Source organism: Stegostoma tigrinum, chromosome 5 (genome assembly GCF_030684315.1).
Source record: "Stegostoma tigrinum isolate sSteTig4 chromosome 5, sSteTig4.hap1, whole genome shotgun sequence".
Classification (NCBI taxonomy): Eukaryota; Metazoa; Chordata; class Chondrichthyes; order Orectolobiformes; family Stegostomatidae; genus Stegostoma; species Stegostoma tigrinum.
Genome location: NC_081358.1, coordinates 77,611,586 through 77,625,258, shown reverse-complemented (window position 1 = coordinate 77,625,258; position 13,673 = coordinate 77,611,586). Strand labels below are relative to the sequence as shown.

General features: G+C 38.2%; 1 protein-coding gene across 1 annotated transcript in view; it reads left to right on the top strand.

Moving 5' to 3' along the window:
* LOC125451442 (potassium channel subfamily K member 9) overlaps positions 1–11,776 on the top strand; it is a 51,704-nt gene extending 39,928 nt beyond the window's left edge. The window contains exon 2 of the mRNA XM_048528514.2: positions 9,646–11,776. Within this exon, the coding sequence (XP_048384471.2) occupies positions 9,646–10,487 (842 nt within the window). The 3' untranslated portion in view covers positions 10,488–11,776. The remainder of the gene's footprint in view (positions 1–9,645) is intronic.
* Positions 11,777–13,673: the final 1,897 nt, after the last annotated feature.

Sequence of the window (13,673 nt, the reverse complement as noted above, 5' to 3'; positions counted from 1 at the left end):
ATGTATTGCACTTACCAGAAACACTATAATAAAATATAATGCATGTATTGGCAGTGACAGCAATTAAATTGAACTATAAAGAGAAATGACTTCTTTGTTTACTGTGAATTGATGTGTTTATTTGTAAGCAGCAGTACAACAGATTAAAGAACTCACCATCTGTACAATCCTTTTCAATAATATTCTGCCTGTATTCTTTCTCTTACGTTTCTGCATAAATAAATATAGTGTCCAGTTTCATCTCATTTGAAAGATAAACATTATTATAACAGTAACCTTTTCATCAATTTTGAAATTGGACCATGTACAGAACAATGTTAGGCAGGAAGAGATCTAAAATAATTTTTCCATTGATACCTTTAGCATGTCATACTTTCATATTAAATCATAGGGGAAGAAGAACATTTTTTTCTTTGAAACAGTGATTCTTAGCATATCCTTCCACTGTGAAGGTGACAGCTTGGAAGCTTAAGTTGATGGACTCTTAAAAAAAATGGATGTAAAATGCCAGTAAGTGATGAAGTCTTGCCTGTTGATTGCAATGTCAACTTGATGCTGCCAGTCACTTCAGAACTAACCAGGCTTTGAGTGGCTGAATGCATCACCACAAGGTGAATATTTTGTAGTTGGCTAGTGCCACTTAAAATGCAATTTGTGTCTGTTATAGTGAAGGGACAGTTTGGCTGAATTAGGTGTGGATATTCATGCAAAATGTGAATCTAACCTAAGTAACATTGAAAATGGCAGGGCAACTTGGGATATAGTGGTTCCAAGCATTTTCTTTATTCATTCATAGACTAGAAACATCATTTGTGAGACCAATGTTTTATTGCCAATTTGCTGATCACTAATTGCCCGAAGAAGCTGATGGTATCAGTCTGAGCATGGAGGCTTCACTTGTGAACAATGGGACACTCTTAAAGGGACAAGTGCATTAATCAGGCACTTTCACAAGTAAGGCAGAAGTCAGCTGTAATTATAGCACCCTGTATATGAAATTCATGCACTGTCCAACAGTGTGGGATACTATTCCTGGCCACAAGCAACCTTGACCATGTCATTGGTCATTGCAGATTGAAGATGGTCATCTCTGTGAAGCAGAAGTAATCACAGGCGACCTTAAAAGTGGCACCTGCGGGCCACTATTCACAAAGACACTCCAAGACCTCATAGGCTGTACAAGGAGATGAAGCTGATTCCCTCTCACCTTGAACTGTAAGTATTTGCTAACACACTCTTGTATGCAATGCTGCCTTTCCTGGGTGTTGGGGGACCGAAAGCAGGAGGTCAAGATTTCAATACTCATACAGCACTTACAATCTCCTACTGTATTTACTTGCCATGAATTCTGCTGCATTCACTGGAATATGGGCCCTACGTCAAAGGTCCATATTATGGCATTTTCATGGCCCCTTTGTAGGAGTGCTCCATGTCTCACTGTATTAAATAATCAATTGTTAGTGATGTGAATGCTAACTGCTCATATTATTAAGGACCTATTCTGCTTCATATATTCCCTACCTAGGTTTATTGGAAACATGGCAAATGGACTCAGCCACTGTAATGTTTAGTGTCACTGTTGGTGCAATGCAACAGGGGTGCAGAGAGACTGAAGAAGGACAGAGGTGCCAACAGCAATCTCTAGCATGAACTAAACAGCATCCACATGAAGGAGTTACAGCTGAATGCCCCCGAGGACATACAGGAGTCCCAGAGTCTATCATCCTCAATGCCAACTTCTCTGGCTGAATGAGGTGCAGTGTCACTGCAGACAGAGGACATCCTGGGGAACTGCCACAGAACTATGGTAACTGATGGATTGGGGCCTGTAGTATGAAGGGTGGCCTATCCTATCCCAGTGACTGTCAAAGAGACAGCTATGCTAAAACATTATATAGCTGATTCTTCCAAAAAGCCAATGGGGACCTGAATGGGATCTCACGACCATCGATCCATAAATGTATTAAGACTGTAACCGATTTGTGCCTGCTTAAACTGCTTTGTTTTCCTTGATGAGGTCAGTACTGCAGCAGGTTTTGCCATCACAGCTGGTTTTCCTGCAGTGAAGGGCATTTTAGTCTGTACAATTGGCACTGAGTGTGTCATTTCATAACAGCTGACTTCATCAAGAGTAAAGGGTTGGAAACATCAATGTGCAAAGTTCTCAATGATCATTGATTCCATAGCTTAGAAATCTATACCGTATACCCTGGGAGTAGGCAGGATGCCCATATCCATGACCATGGCTGATGATTCCATGACCCAACCCCCTTGACTGAGGCCAAATGTAGATACAATGCAACCCATTCTTTGACCAGGGCCATCATGGAACAGGCATTAGGTTTGCTGAAGAGGAGTTTCTAATTCTTTGATAAGTCTGGCATTGCATTATAGCCCAAACAGGGCATGCTGTTTAATTCTAGTAGCAAACGGACCGGGAATGAGGGATTGCGATGGCCTCAGAATAGCTGGGACAGCAGAAGTAGTATCCCAAGGATGAAGATGAGGACACTGAACTGGAGGAACAACACCTTCAGTGTGATAGAGCACTTCAGCGTCCATTGTAACAAGCCAGACAGGACGTAATCGACAACTGGTTCCAATAGGTGTAAGCTGGATGCAATGATCATGTTTAGTGTAAACTGATGTGAAACAAAAGCCAAGCAGTCCCTTTCTTTGCCCAGAGGTGAACACCAATTTTGTTTATTCTTCACTTTTGTTGCTGATCATAAGTGAATGTTTTTAACCATTTGATGGTTTTCCTTTGTGATGGTTTCACATTGAACAATGAGATGTTAAGCTCCATTGCCTATTTGGAAAAGAATAACCCCTCTTAGTATCATACCATTTTAGAATCCTATCAAAGGTGTAGCTTGATATTGAACAACATTGCAAATGCAATTTCACTTTCGTAAATCTATTGAAGTGACAACTCTGTCAACTATATGCATTGAGAGGCATTTGTTTTTGGTAGCTCTCCACCCCACACATAGTGAAGGGCAACTTCTGGTTGGCAGCACTTCACTGGTTTTATGACTGGGTTTTAAAGATAGTGCCCCCCCCCCCCCCCCCCCCCCCCCCCAGAGATCCCGGGAGGTTTTGGCAACAGCAGATTTCCACTTTTGATGAAAGGGAAGATTGGTTTTGGTGAGGCATCATCAAAGCATGGTGAATAGATAATAAGCAAATAGTGTGAGAAATCTCCTGGGCCTCATGAAGAGAAACCCTTCATGAAACATGCCAAAATTGACAGTTGGCTGATTTCTGGTCAAATTCAACTGATACTGTTTAACTCTCTTAAATAATCCCAAACATAGACACACTCTGACAGTTCAGAAAAAGACAAAAGGGAACACAGCAGATATTGTTTCTGGAAAAAAAAACCCACTTTGATCAATGGGTTAATCTTGAGGGAATAAAGTATAGTGTGCCCTGCAGTCTGTCACATGATCCAACCTGTGTGGTCAAGTTACTGATCATGTACAGATCTTCTGGAATCTTGAAGACACAGTTTGCTCAGGAAACTTAAGATGTGAAGATCCTGCAACCACTATTTTAGAAGAATGAAAAGATTTCACCCTATGCTCAACAGGAATGTCATCTATTCAGAAATTGGAGAGATGAGCTAAGCAGCTGTGTCTCAGATGCTTTCTATCCTTATATGTAAAACCCCATTTAACTTGAACATCGCCAAACCAATATCTGTTTAACCAACTCTGACAGGAGTCCATAACAAAACACAACATGATTCTTTTTTATTTGTTCATGGGATGAAGGTGTTTCGGGGTGCATGACATTAATTACCCATCTCTCTTTGCATCAGAGAAGGTAGGAAGTTCTTGATTGGATTTCTTAGTGGCTATTTTACATTAATTGGCCTTTAGTTATTTTCTTCCCCACTCACTCTCTACTCACTGTATCAACATCTTCTATAGTTTTACAGACCTGTCCTTCAAATACCATTGCAGCCTTCACATCCCCTCACCCCATCACAGGAAGAGAACAAATCTGTTACTTACTTTCTTGGCATGTGTACCCATACATTTCTAATGTCATCATTTGTAAATAGTTGAGCTTCCTTCTTGAATTGCTGTCATGCTTGGAATGTAGGGGCATCAACAGGACCGTCACTCCATAATTTTGACCAAGCAACTGTGAAGGTAAGGTGATTATGTTTCTAAATCAGGATGGTGTGTGGGTTTGAGGTGAATTAGTAGGTGCTGGTATTCCCATGTATCAGTTATCCTTCTCCTTCTCGGAGGTAGAATTGTAGGTTTCGAAGGTGAAATCAAGGGTGCTTTGGTGATTTACAGCAAAGCAGTTTGTAAACAGCATGCACTGTGTCATTCTGTGTTGGTGGTGAAGGAAGTGATTGCTGAACATGGGAGATGGGGGCGTCAATCCAGTAAGCTGCTTTCTCCTGGATTGTGTCAAGCTTCTTGACAGTTGATGGTCCTAAGACTGCCTGATCGCAGAGGTATAATCTCTATTTCTTAACCTGCTGATCTCCATTTTAGCTTCATCTTGAATAAATCAGGCAAGAATAGACTGCTGGGAATGGATTTGCCACCCAAGTCTCTCTGTCTCCGCGCCTCCCCCACCCTTGATTATAATTTCAAAAATCAATGAGAATTTAAAATTACAGCTTTTGTTGCAACACTTGTTCCATTTGTAAATACATTTGATCTGTAGAGTAAGCATTTCCTATTTGACAGCCTCTCATGGTTTATCCACTGCCTTGTCTGCCAATATTTTATTAAAATAAATTCAGTTTTTCCATCGAAATTGTCTCTTTTCAAATTTTATCTTCAATTTTTATCTCAAACTTAACTGTATTGCTCCTTCATCTGCTCAAAGGTTTTGGTTCATTGTCTGGAGTTTCATCCAAAGCACGCATGTTCCACTCTAGCCGTGTGAGGTGGCAAATCTTAAATCTATCTCAGCTGCAATGGACATGAAACCTGTGTTGTTAATGTTACTCTGATATGTTAGCTGTCCAAACAACTAAGCTTACTGGCCCACTGCCTAATTACCTTATCGCTATTAATTCCTAGACGCTCATCATTCCTTTATATTATCAACTTTTCTAAAAAATTTCCTAGAACTAGATCTATCATTGCCTCCTTTCTTGTTACTAGCAACAAAGTTGTTAGACTACCAACAAATTGCAGTCTGTGATAATTCTCCATCTTTGCTGCTTATGTTATTTGAGTGCAATCCTTCTATGCATGCATATGGTTGCTTCTTGGAATGAGGATGATACTTGCACATGGAACGAACTCATGTGTGGGGTTGTTTCACATGAGAGCGTATTGTTTTGCTGTTAATACATGGTTACAGCAGAACAGAAAACACTCCTGCCTGCCATAGGCTTTTAGGAAGGATTAATAAACTACTGATCAATATGTTTAAACACAACTGCTTTTAGCATGACAAATCCTGTCTGGCCAATTACCTGCCTGTCATATGAACATACAAATTAGAAGCAACAGTTGGCCATCCAGCTTCTCGAGCCTGCTCTGCCATTCAGTAAGGTCATGGCTTATTCCACATTCCTGTTTGCCCTGATCATTCCTTGCTTACCTGCCTTAAAATATTCAAAGACTCTGCTTCCACCATTTTGTGGAAAACAGTTCTAAGGACTTATGACCTGCTGGTGAGGTAAAAATGTCATTCTTATCTCTATATTGTGTTTAAACAGTGAACCCTATTTATAAATTCTTCCAAAAGAAGAAGCTTTCCATGTGCACTCTGATGTCAAGAAAAAACTTGACAGAGAGGGTTTACCAGGCCAATACCTGGAATGAGTAAAGTCATCCTATGAGGAGTTGAACAGGCTCATATATTCTGGAGTCGAGAGTAAGCGGTGACTTGATTGAAACATATAAGATTCTGAGGGGCCTTAACAGTGTGCATGCGGAAAGCTTTCTTCTTGTAGAAAAATCTAGAATGAGGAGTCACTGTTAACCAAAAGATGAGAGGCATAAGGAGAAAAAAGTGGTCAAATGAAATTGGGTCAAAGTTTAGATATGATCTCACCAAATGGTAGAACAGATTTGAGCAGCTGAGCGACCTATGCCGGTTCCTGTGAGCATTATCTTTTGAGTTAGGCAGGTGTTTAGTGTACTGCCTGAAAAAGGTCCTAAACACCATCATTTGACTCTTAGCAATAAGGCTGCCGCATCTTGTGATCATCAGGTGCTTGAGTCAACAGTGGCAGCTCTTCCTCCCAGCTGTAGATCCTGTGATAAAATGTCATGGCTGACTTAGCACCTGGCTGATCATGCCAAGTTCTGGGAGACCTGTGGGCTCTCAGGTGGAGGAACAACAAGGGACAAAGGTAGGCATTGTTTTAGCATGGTCCCACATGATGAGTTCATAATAGGAAGGGCACCATACAGATAAGAGATCACTCTGTTGCCTCACCTTACTGCCCATTCAAGGTCATGGACATTAGTAGTGCAGATTGAGGGGTGCACTGTTTATCCTGTCCAGAGCTGTGATAATTCTGGGGAGGTGATAACCTGGAAGTGTTATAGGAACATGTGAACCTTGAATCTGTCCCACTGTACAATGAGATCATAGATGATCTGTAGTATAGATACTGCCTTTGGACCATATTCCTTAACACCTTTTGTTAACAAATACTTATGTCAGATTTAAAACTAACAACTAACTGTCTATTATCACTAGACTATTAATCCAGAGACCAAGGTAATGTTTTGGGGACTCAGTTTTGAATCCCACCATCAACAGCACAGATTTCATGTCCATAGTAGAATGGTAGAATTTGAATTCAACAAAAGTTGAGTCTAATGATAGCTTATTATCAGAAAAAATTACATCTGGTTCACTAATGTCCCTTTAGGGAAGGAAACTGCTGTCTTTCCCTGATCTGGTCTATATGTGACTCCAGGCCTTACATGAGTGTGGTTGATTCTCAGTTGCCTTCAGGATGATTAGGGATGGGTAATGAATGCTGGCCTAGCGAGTGATGTCCTCATACCATGAATGAATTTTAAAAATATGAGTTTTAAGAATATGGATTCCCAGATTGGGACTGTTAATCTGGTACAATCAGGAAGCTCTGACTGATAGATATAAACAGTGTCAGACGTCCTGTTCATTCAGAGCTGGATCAGTGTCAAGGCCTTTCCATGTACAAATAAAAGGAGAGCCGGTGACAGGATATTGGCCTCTGTGGAGTTGTTTCACAATTAATCATCATTAATTGACCATTTAATGGTCTTGAGTGAAGGCTGGACAGGAAGGTAGGCCATAGGTCTTCCTGCCCAGTGGTTACTTGGGATAGAGGTGGAAAGGCTTTGGGTGTCTGTCCTGAGAACAGCCCACTTAATTTTCCGGGCTTCTTGCTTCTTTCTTTGCCTCTTTGGGCCTGGAAGATTCTGCTCTGCATTCCTACTGTTGTTGAATAAATTTTTAGCAAATGCTAGAATCTCATTCTATATTTATTTTGACAGATGTGAGGAGGGAAAGACTGTCTTGGTAAGGGATAAAGAGTGATTTACATTTGTGCTTCTGAAATTTCTCCAAATATTTCCTACACAATGACTTCCTATGAAGCAGAATACCTGCAATGATAATGTTAATTTATTAAAAGCTGTTGATGTAGATGTAGTGACTAAGTTTTTAATTGTTATGTAGGCAAATTCAGCAGCCATTTCACACAGAGGAAGATCCCTCAAACACCAATCAGATAGTGACTTGTAATCTCCTTCATTTGATTCATGCTGCAATTATGTTGAGGTTGAAGAAATCAACCTATGCCAACATTTTCTCAGAAATCTCACTCGCAGTATTTTAAAATGGTGAAATTTAGGTGGAAAGCAGTGTAAGTGACTGTTTCTCAAAAAAAAAGCAGAATATAGGTGCCTTTTATTCTTTACGTTCCCGCCTTATCTGACTAGTGTGAAAATTAAATTTGAAACTATCAGAATCACTTAAGCACATTTAAGCACTGCGTGTCTAAGAAAATGCAATAGTGTGATATTGTTTCCTCTTAATGTCACAAGATTCTGAAATTAAACATTCTGAATAAAAAAAATTCCAATGTATAAAACATGCAGTGCAGGTCTCAGAATGGAGGATTAAAAAACCCACCAAAACACTAGGAAATGTGACTGAATCTTGTTGCATGTATACCTTTGGGAGAAATTTATGCTCATTGAGAAAAACTGCATTTTCTGGACATTTGAACAGGATTATCCATGTTCATGAGTTAACTGGGATGTTGCAACTAAGGCACAAATAATCATTGAAAAACTAGCATAAATTAGTAATACGCAGATTTCCAAGATACAGCTTGTAAGTAGAGTGGCTTCATGGTGTGTTTATGACAAATCTTTCCAGGAAATTCCTGGCCAGTTTGTTAGTTATTGTTAGAATCCCACAAAATGAAGGAATCAAACTTCTTCAAATATTTTACTGCAATTTTACCTTTATTTAAAGAATTACTAATGCAGATTTTACTGTGTATTCATTTTCTCATCCCACTTGCCAACCAGACTTTGTGCTTCAATCAGAAGAATAGGACAGGTTGACTCTCTAACACTCAATGGATCCTAACATCATTGCTGCAGTATTATTAGAACTTGTACAACCTTTGTTCACTCTAGGGAATCTAACTTTAAGATATCCTTGTATCAAAGCCTGTCCTTTTTTTGCCATTGTTTAGAATAACCAAACAAGACAAACAGAAATAAATTTCTCACTTTCTTACAAGAGCGTAGAACACATTTAATTCAGAATTGGCACCAGATTTTAGAAGCAGAAATATTTTTGGTTTAGTGTTTTCTGCCACATATATTTGACTTGCAGACTGAATGAAAGTATAACCGGAGGCTGTTTTTATCTATGGCATATAGGAGTCTCAGTTAAAATATTGGCAATTCGGTTACATATTTATAAGGATTGAACAGTGCATGTTTAGAAGTTAAGTGACATTGTGAATTGAAACCTCAGAGATATGGATCCAGGTACAGAGATCTGGTAATGAAAATTATTTCATTCAATATCACAAGTTAAATGAGTTTAGTTGATCTTGATTAAATCTTTAGTTTCTAGGCCGCAGAACAACTTGAATCCACAATGTACTATTTTTCAGCTGTTTTCTTCTTAAAACATGACTGCTTAGATTTAGATATTAAACTGATTTTTGAATTGCTGAGTTGCTTTAGCTTATAATAATTCCATGCTTTCTTTTGCCATTGACATTTAACATTGATGGACTCATTATAGATAAAAGCAAAACAAAGATCTGGAGAAATGCAACATGTTTGGCAGCATCCGAGAGAAACAATGTGACTCTGCTTCTGATGTTTTAATGAACAATTTTTGTCATTACATACTTTAATGAAAAACATTATCTGAGAATTTTCCAACCTCATGTTCTTCTGTGATGATTGTGTATATATTTAAGCATTTTTAAAGACAAACAAGTCACAAAGTAGATAGCAAAACATCTGTTTTAGATGTCAAAGGTCTGTGAGAAATAATGATGAATCATATTTTTGCATAAAAAATTAAGTTAACAGGGGAGGCCATTTATTATCCTGGGTATTTTTGACAAAAACTTGAAGATTCCAGGAGCAAATTGATTAATGAATGTTTCTAATTGCTTTGCAGGATATGGCCATGCAGCTCCAGACACTGACGCAGGTAAAGCTTTTTGCATGTTTTATGCCGTGCTAGGAATACCACTGACCCTAGTCATGTTCCAGAGTCTGGGAGAACGGATGAACACATTTGTCAAATACCTTTTGAAAAGAATAAAGAAATGCCTCGGCATGAAAAGCACAGATGTGTCGATGGAGAACATGGTGACCGTGGGATTCTTCTCTTGCATGGGCACCCTTTGCATTGGAGCAGCTGCCTTTGCACATTATGAAGACTGGAACTTCTTTCATGCATATTACTACTGCTTTATTACATTGACTACAATAGGGTTTGGAGACTTTGTAGCCCTCCAGAAAGATAAGGCTCTGCAGAAAAGACCACTGTATGTGGCCTTTAGCTTTATGTATATTTTAGTAGGTTTGACGGTTATTGGAGCATTCCTCAACCTGGTGGTTCTCAGGTTTTTGACCATGAACAGTGAAGATGAGCGACGGGATGCTGAAGAGAGAGCTTCTTTGGCAGGGAATAGGAACAGCATGATCATTCACATCCAGGAGGATCCCCAACAGGGCCGTCAGCGGTACAAAACCGAGGTGACAGATCTGCAGTCTGTTTGCTCCTGCATGTGCTCCAGATCCCATGAGTACACCAATCAGGTGGTATCTCACCAGAATTCGTTCAGCTCCCAACTTAATCCCCAGTACTTTCACTCAGTATCTTACAAGATAGAAGAGATTTCACCAAGCACATTGAAAAACAGTCTATTCCCATCCCCTGTGAGCTCTGTGTCACCAGGTTTACATAGCTTCAATGAGAACCACAGGCTCATGAGAAGGAGAAAGTCTATTTGAAATATTTCTATTTTGATTTGTTTTTGAGCGTGCTGGAGAAGATGAGGAAAATACAATAACCTTACTCTGGGACTCAGAAACCAAGCATGAAGCATGGTTAATAAAAGCTCTACATCAGCAACAATATGCCTTATCGATGGCAGATGGAATTTTAGGAACAAGCAAAATGCTGGGCATCTATTGGAACTACTTCAGCAAGGGGACTGGTAACATTGACATTATTCTGCTTGGAAGTGATTGTAAACTGTTAGAATGAGGAAGTTTTATTGGTGAAAGTGGGGATGTGTGTGTATGGCATACAATGTATCAGGTATTAATTTTTTAAAACCATTTAACTGAGTTTCAGATTTGACAAACAGACGAACCCAAATCGTATTGCCAAGACAGCATGCGCATTAGTAAATGAAGCAGTTGGTATACTGGATGTGCCATTGTATTTTCAACAGCTGGCTCTTTATTACTGGATTGTAAAATGCTGAAAGATAATTTCAGCATGCCAGTTTAAATGCATGTGCTTTGTACAACTGGTATGCATTATAACTTACCTGAGAACACAAATTAATTAGCAATGAAATTAATAAAACAATTCATATTTATTGATTTATGAATAGTATTTATGCTTTTGCAGCAATTCCAGCCATTTGTTCTTTCTTGGCTTCTGTGGTTATTTTGACAGAGGGAAGAGGAGTAAAAATGAATGGTTGGAGTTGCATTTAATAACTTTAGTGCAGTTATGATTGGCATGAAATGGAATTAGTTTTTGAATGCCTGGATAGGGACAATACGTTTAGAAAATCAGCAACAAAAAAGATTTTCCTCTTCAGAAGGTCTAACAGTTTAAGTGACTTTAACTGTTATTTCCAAAAACCATTTTTTTTTGCTGTTGTATGACATAATTCAAATGATAGGAAGCTGTAACAAAATGTTTACAACTCAAGGAAGCTTTTATGCTCATGTACAAAATGTAATTAATGGGGTTGCTTCTTTTTTTGTAATGATTGCACTAACATGTATATATTTTACATTGTCTTTACAATTACTGCAGTGTTGTAAAATAATGCACTTTTCTATTTTTTTCATTAAAATATGGCACGTTTCAAAATGTACATTGTTGCTTTTATAACGAATGTACATGGTTAAGGGAAATCATGTAAATTTGTACCACAGAAGCTAACTTCAGTGGTCATATTTTGTACAAAAGTACAGACATCTATAGAGATTTATGAATACATAATATATTCAAATTTGAATGAAAATGTACAGAGAAGATTTAACGGATGAATTTAAGTATAAAGAGATGTTATAAATGCCAAATATTTTGCATGCAATAAAAATTACATTTTTGACAACTCTTATGTGCAAAGTGACATTCACAACATTTTCCAAATCAGATTTACAGTTAAGTAAAAAATTACTTACAATACTGGACAAATAAACATGCTGGTTACAAATAACCCATTTCCCATCCTGCACTTTCCCTTCTATACAATATAATAGCAGCATTGGTGGCACCAAATGAAACTAGTCTAGGGAGTTGGATTTTTAAAATTAATAATGGGTTAAATAATGTTTTTGATTAATTTTTTTAACTATGGGGGACTTGTGACAGCTGGTTTTAGGGAAATACCTACATCTCCTACCCCATCTGAGTACAATAATATAATACAATCAATGCAGGCCTCACGGGTGAAATCAAAGTTAGCTTCACTCACACAAAGGATGGACTACACTTTCTAAGCTTATTGTAACATATAGTGCCATAGACAGTCATGCACTTGTAGTTCATAGAAATGGCCTGAACAAAACAAGTCGCATTTCTTAATTTAATCAGTCATTGCGTGAAACAAATCTTTGTAGTACAAAATATATAAAATAATGAACTTCAGAGTACTATAAGTCTTTCTACCATTATTTACTGCTCTCTGAGCTTCAATAAATAAGCTCTATATCATTCCTTTGATGGGCCAATGTATAGCTGAGCCATACAGGACTAGATTCTTTGGATCATTCTGAAAAATTAAGAAACATTATACACAATTCGATCTCTTATTTCCATCACTCATTTCCTTCACTAGTAACTGTTCAAATATGTTAAAATGTACCACAGCCTGTCTATTTCATTCATTCCCTATCGTATGTGTAAAATAATTTAATTTACAAATTCTCTTAATCTTTCCCATTTTGAGCTTTTTTTGGTATTTGTGATATTAGTGGTTAAATACTTAATACATTCTTCTGTCTATTATTCTAATGGAGGCATTAAACAGTGAAATTGAATGTGCTAACATCTCTGTTAAAATATCCTGATAGCGAACACTTATCACTAGTCAATCTCTCTGGTGTTGCCCAATAAGAAGATGGAATGGGCAATGCGAGGATGCTCAGCCCAAGGACTGTCTTCAGTGTTGTGAAGATAGAGGACAGGGAGATTTAGACTGACATATACTGAAGTAGGATTTTTATTAAGATGCATCCATCTGAATTGCCACAGACTCTTACTCACTTACCATAACTTCATTAAAGGTGGATTTATGCAAATTACAATTGAGGTCTCAACAACACAACAACACATTGACAAAATCTGCAGAAAGTCAGGGCCACATTACATGGAGTGTATACATATTGTGTTCATTTTGAATTATTGCATTCTGTTTGAATTTTAAAATTATGTTTTGATTTGATATTTAAATAATAATTCTAGGCAGCTTGAGACGTAGAGCTCGTGTTTTTTATTTGTTCATGGGAGATGGGTGTCTTTGACTATGCCAGCCCTAATTGCCCAAAGAGCAGTTGAGACTCAATCATGTTATTGTGGATTTGGAGTCACATATAGGTCAGACCAGGTAAGGATAGAATTTCTTCCCCGAAGGGACATTAGTGAACCAGACAGGCTTTTCCTGACAATTGATAATGCTTTAATGGTCATTATTAGGCTTTTAATTCCAGATTTTTATTGAATTCAAATTCCATCCATTTTCCATGGTGGGATTCAAGCCCCAGCATCCAAAGCAGTACCTGGATCTCTAGATTAGTAGTGATATTACCACTAGGCCATTGTCCCAGAAAAGGTGATGGTGAGTTGCCTTCTTAAATCCCTGCAGTTCTTGGGGTATAGGAACATTCACAGCAACGTTAGGAAGGGAATTCCAGGATTTTGACCCAGCTACAGTGAAGGAATGCTGCTTT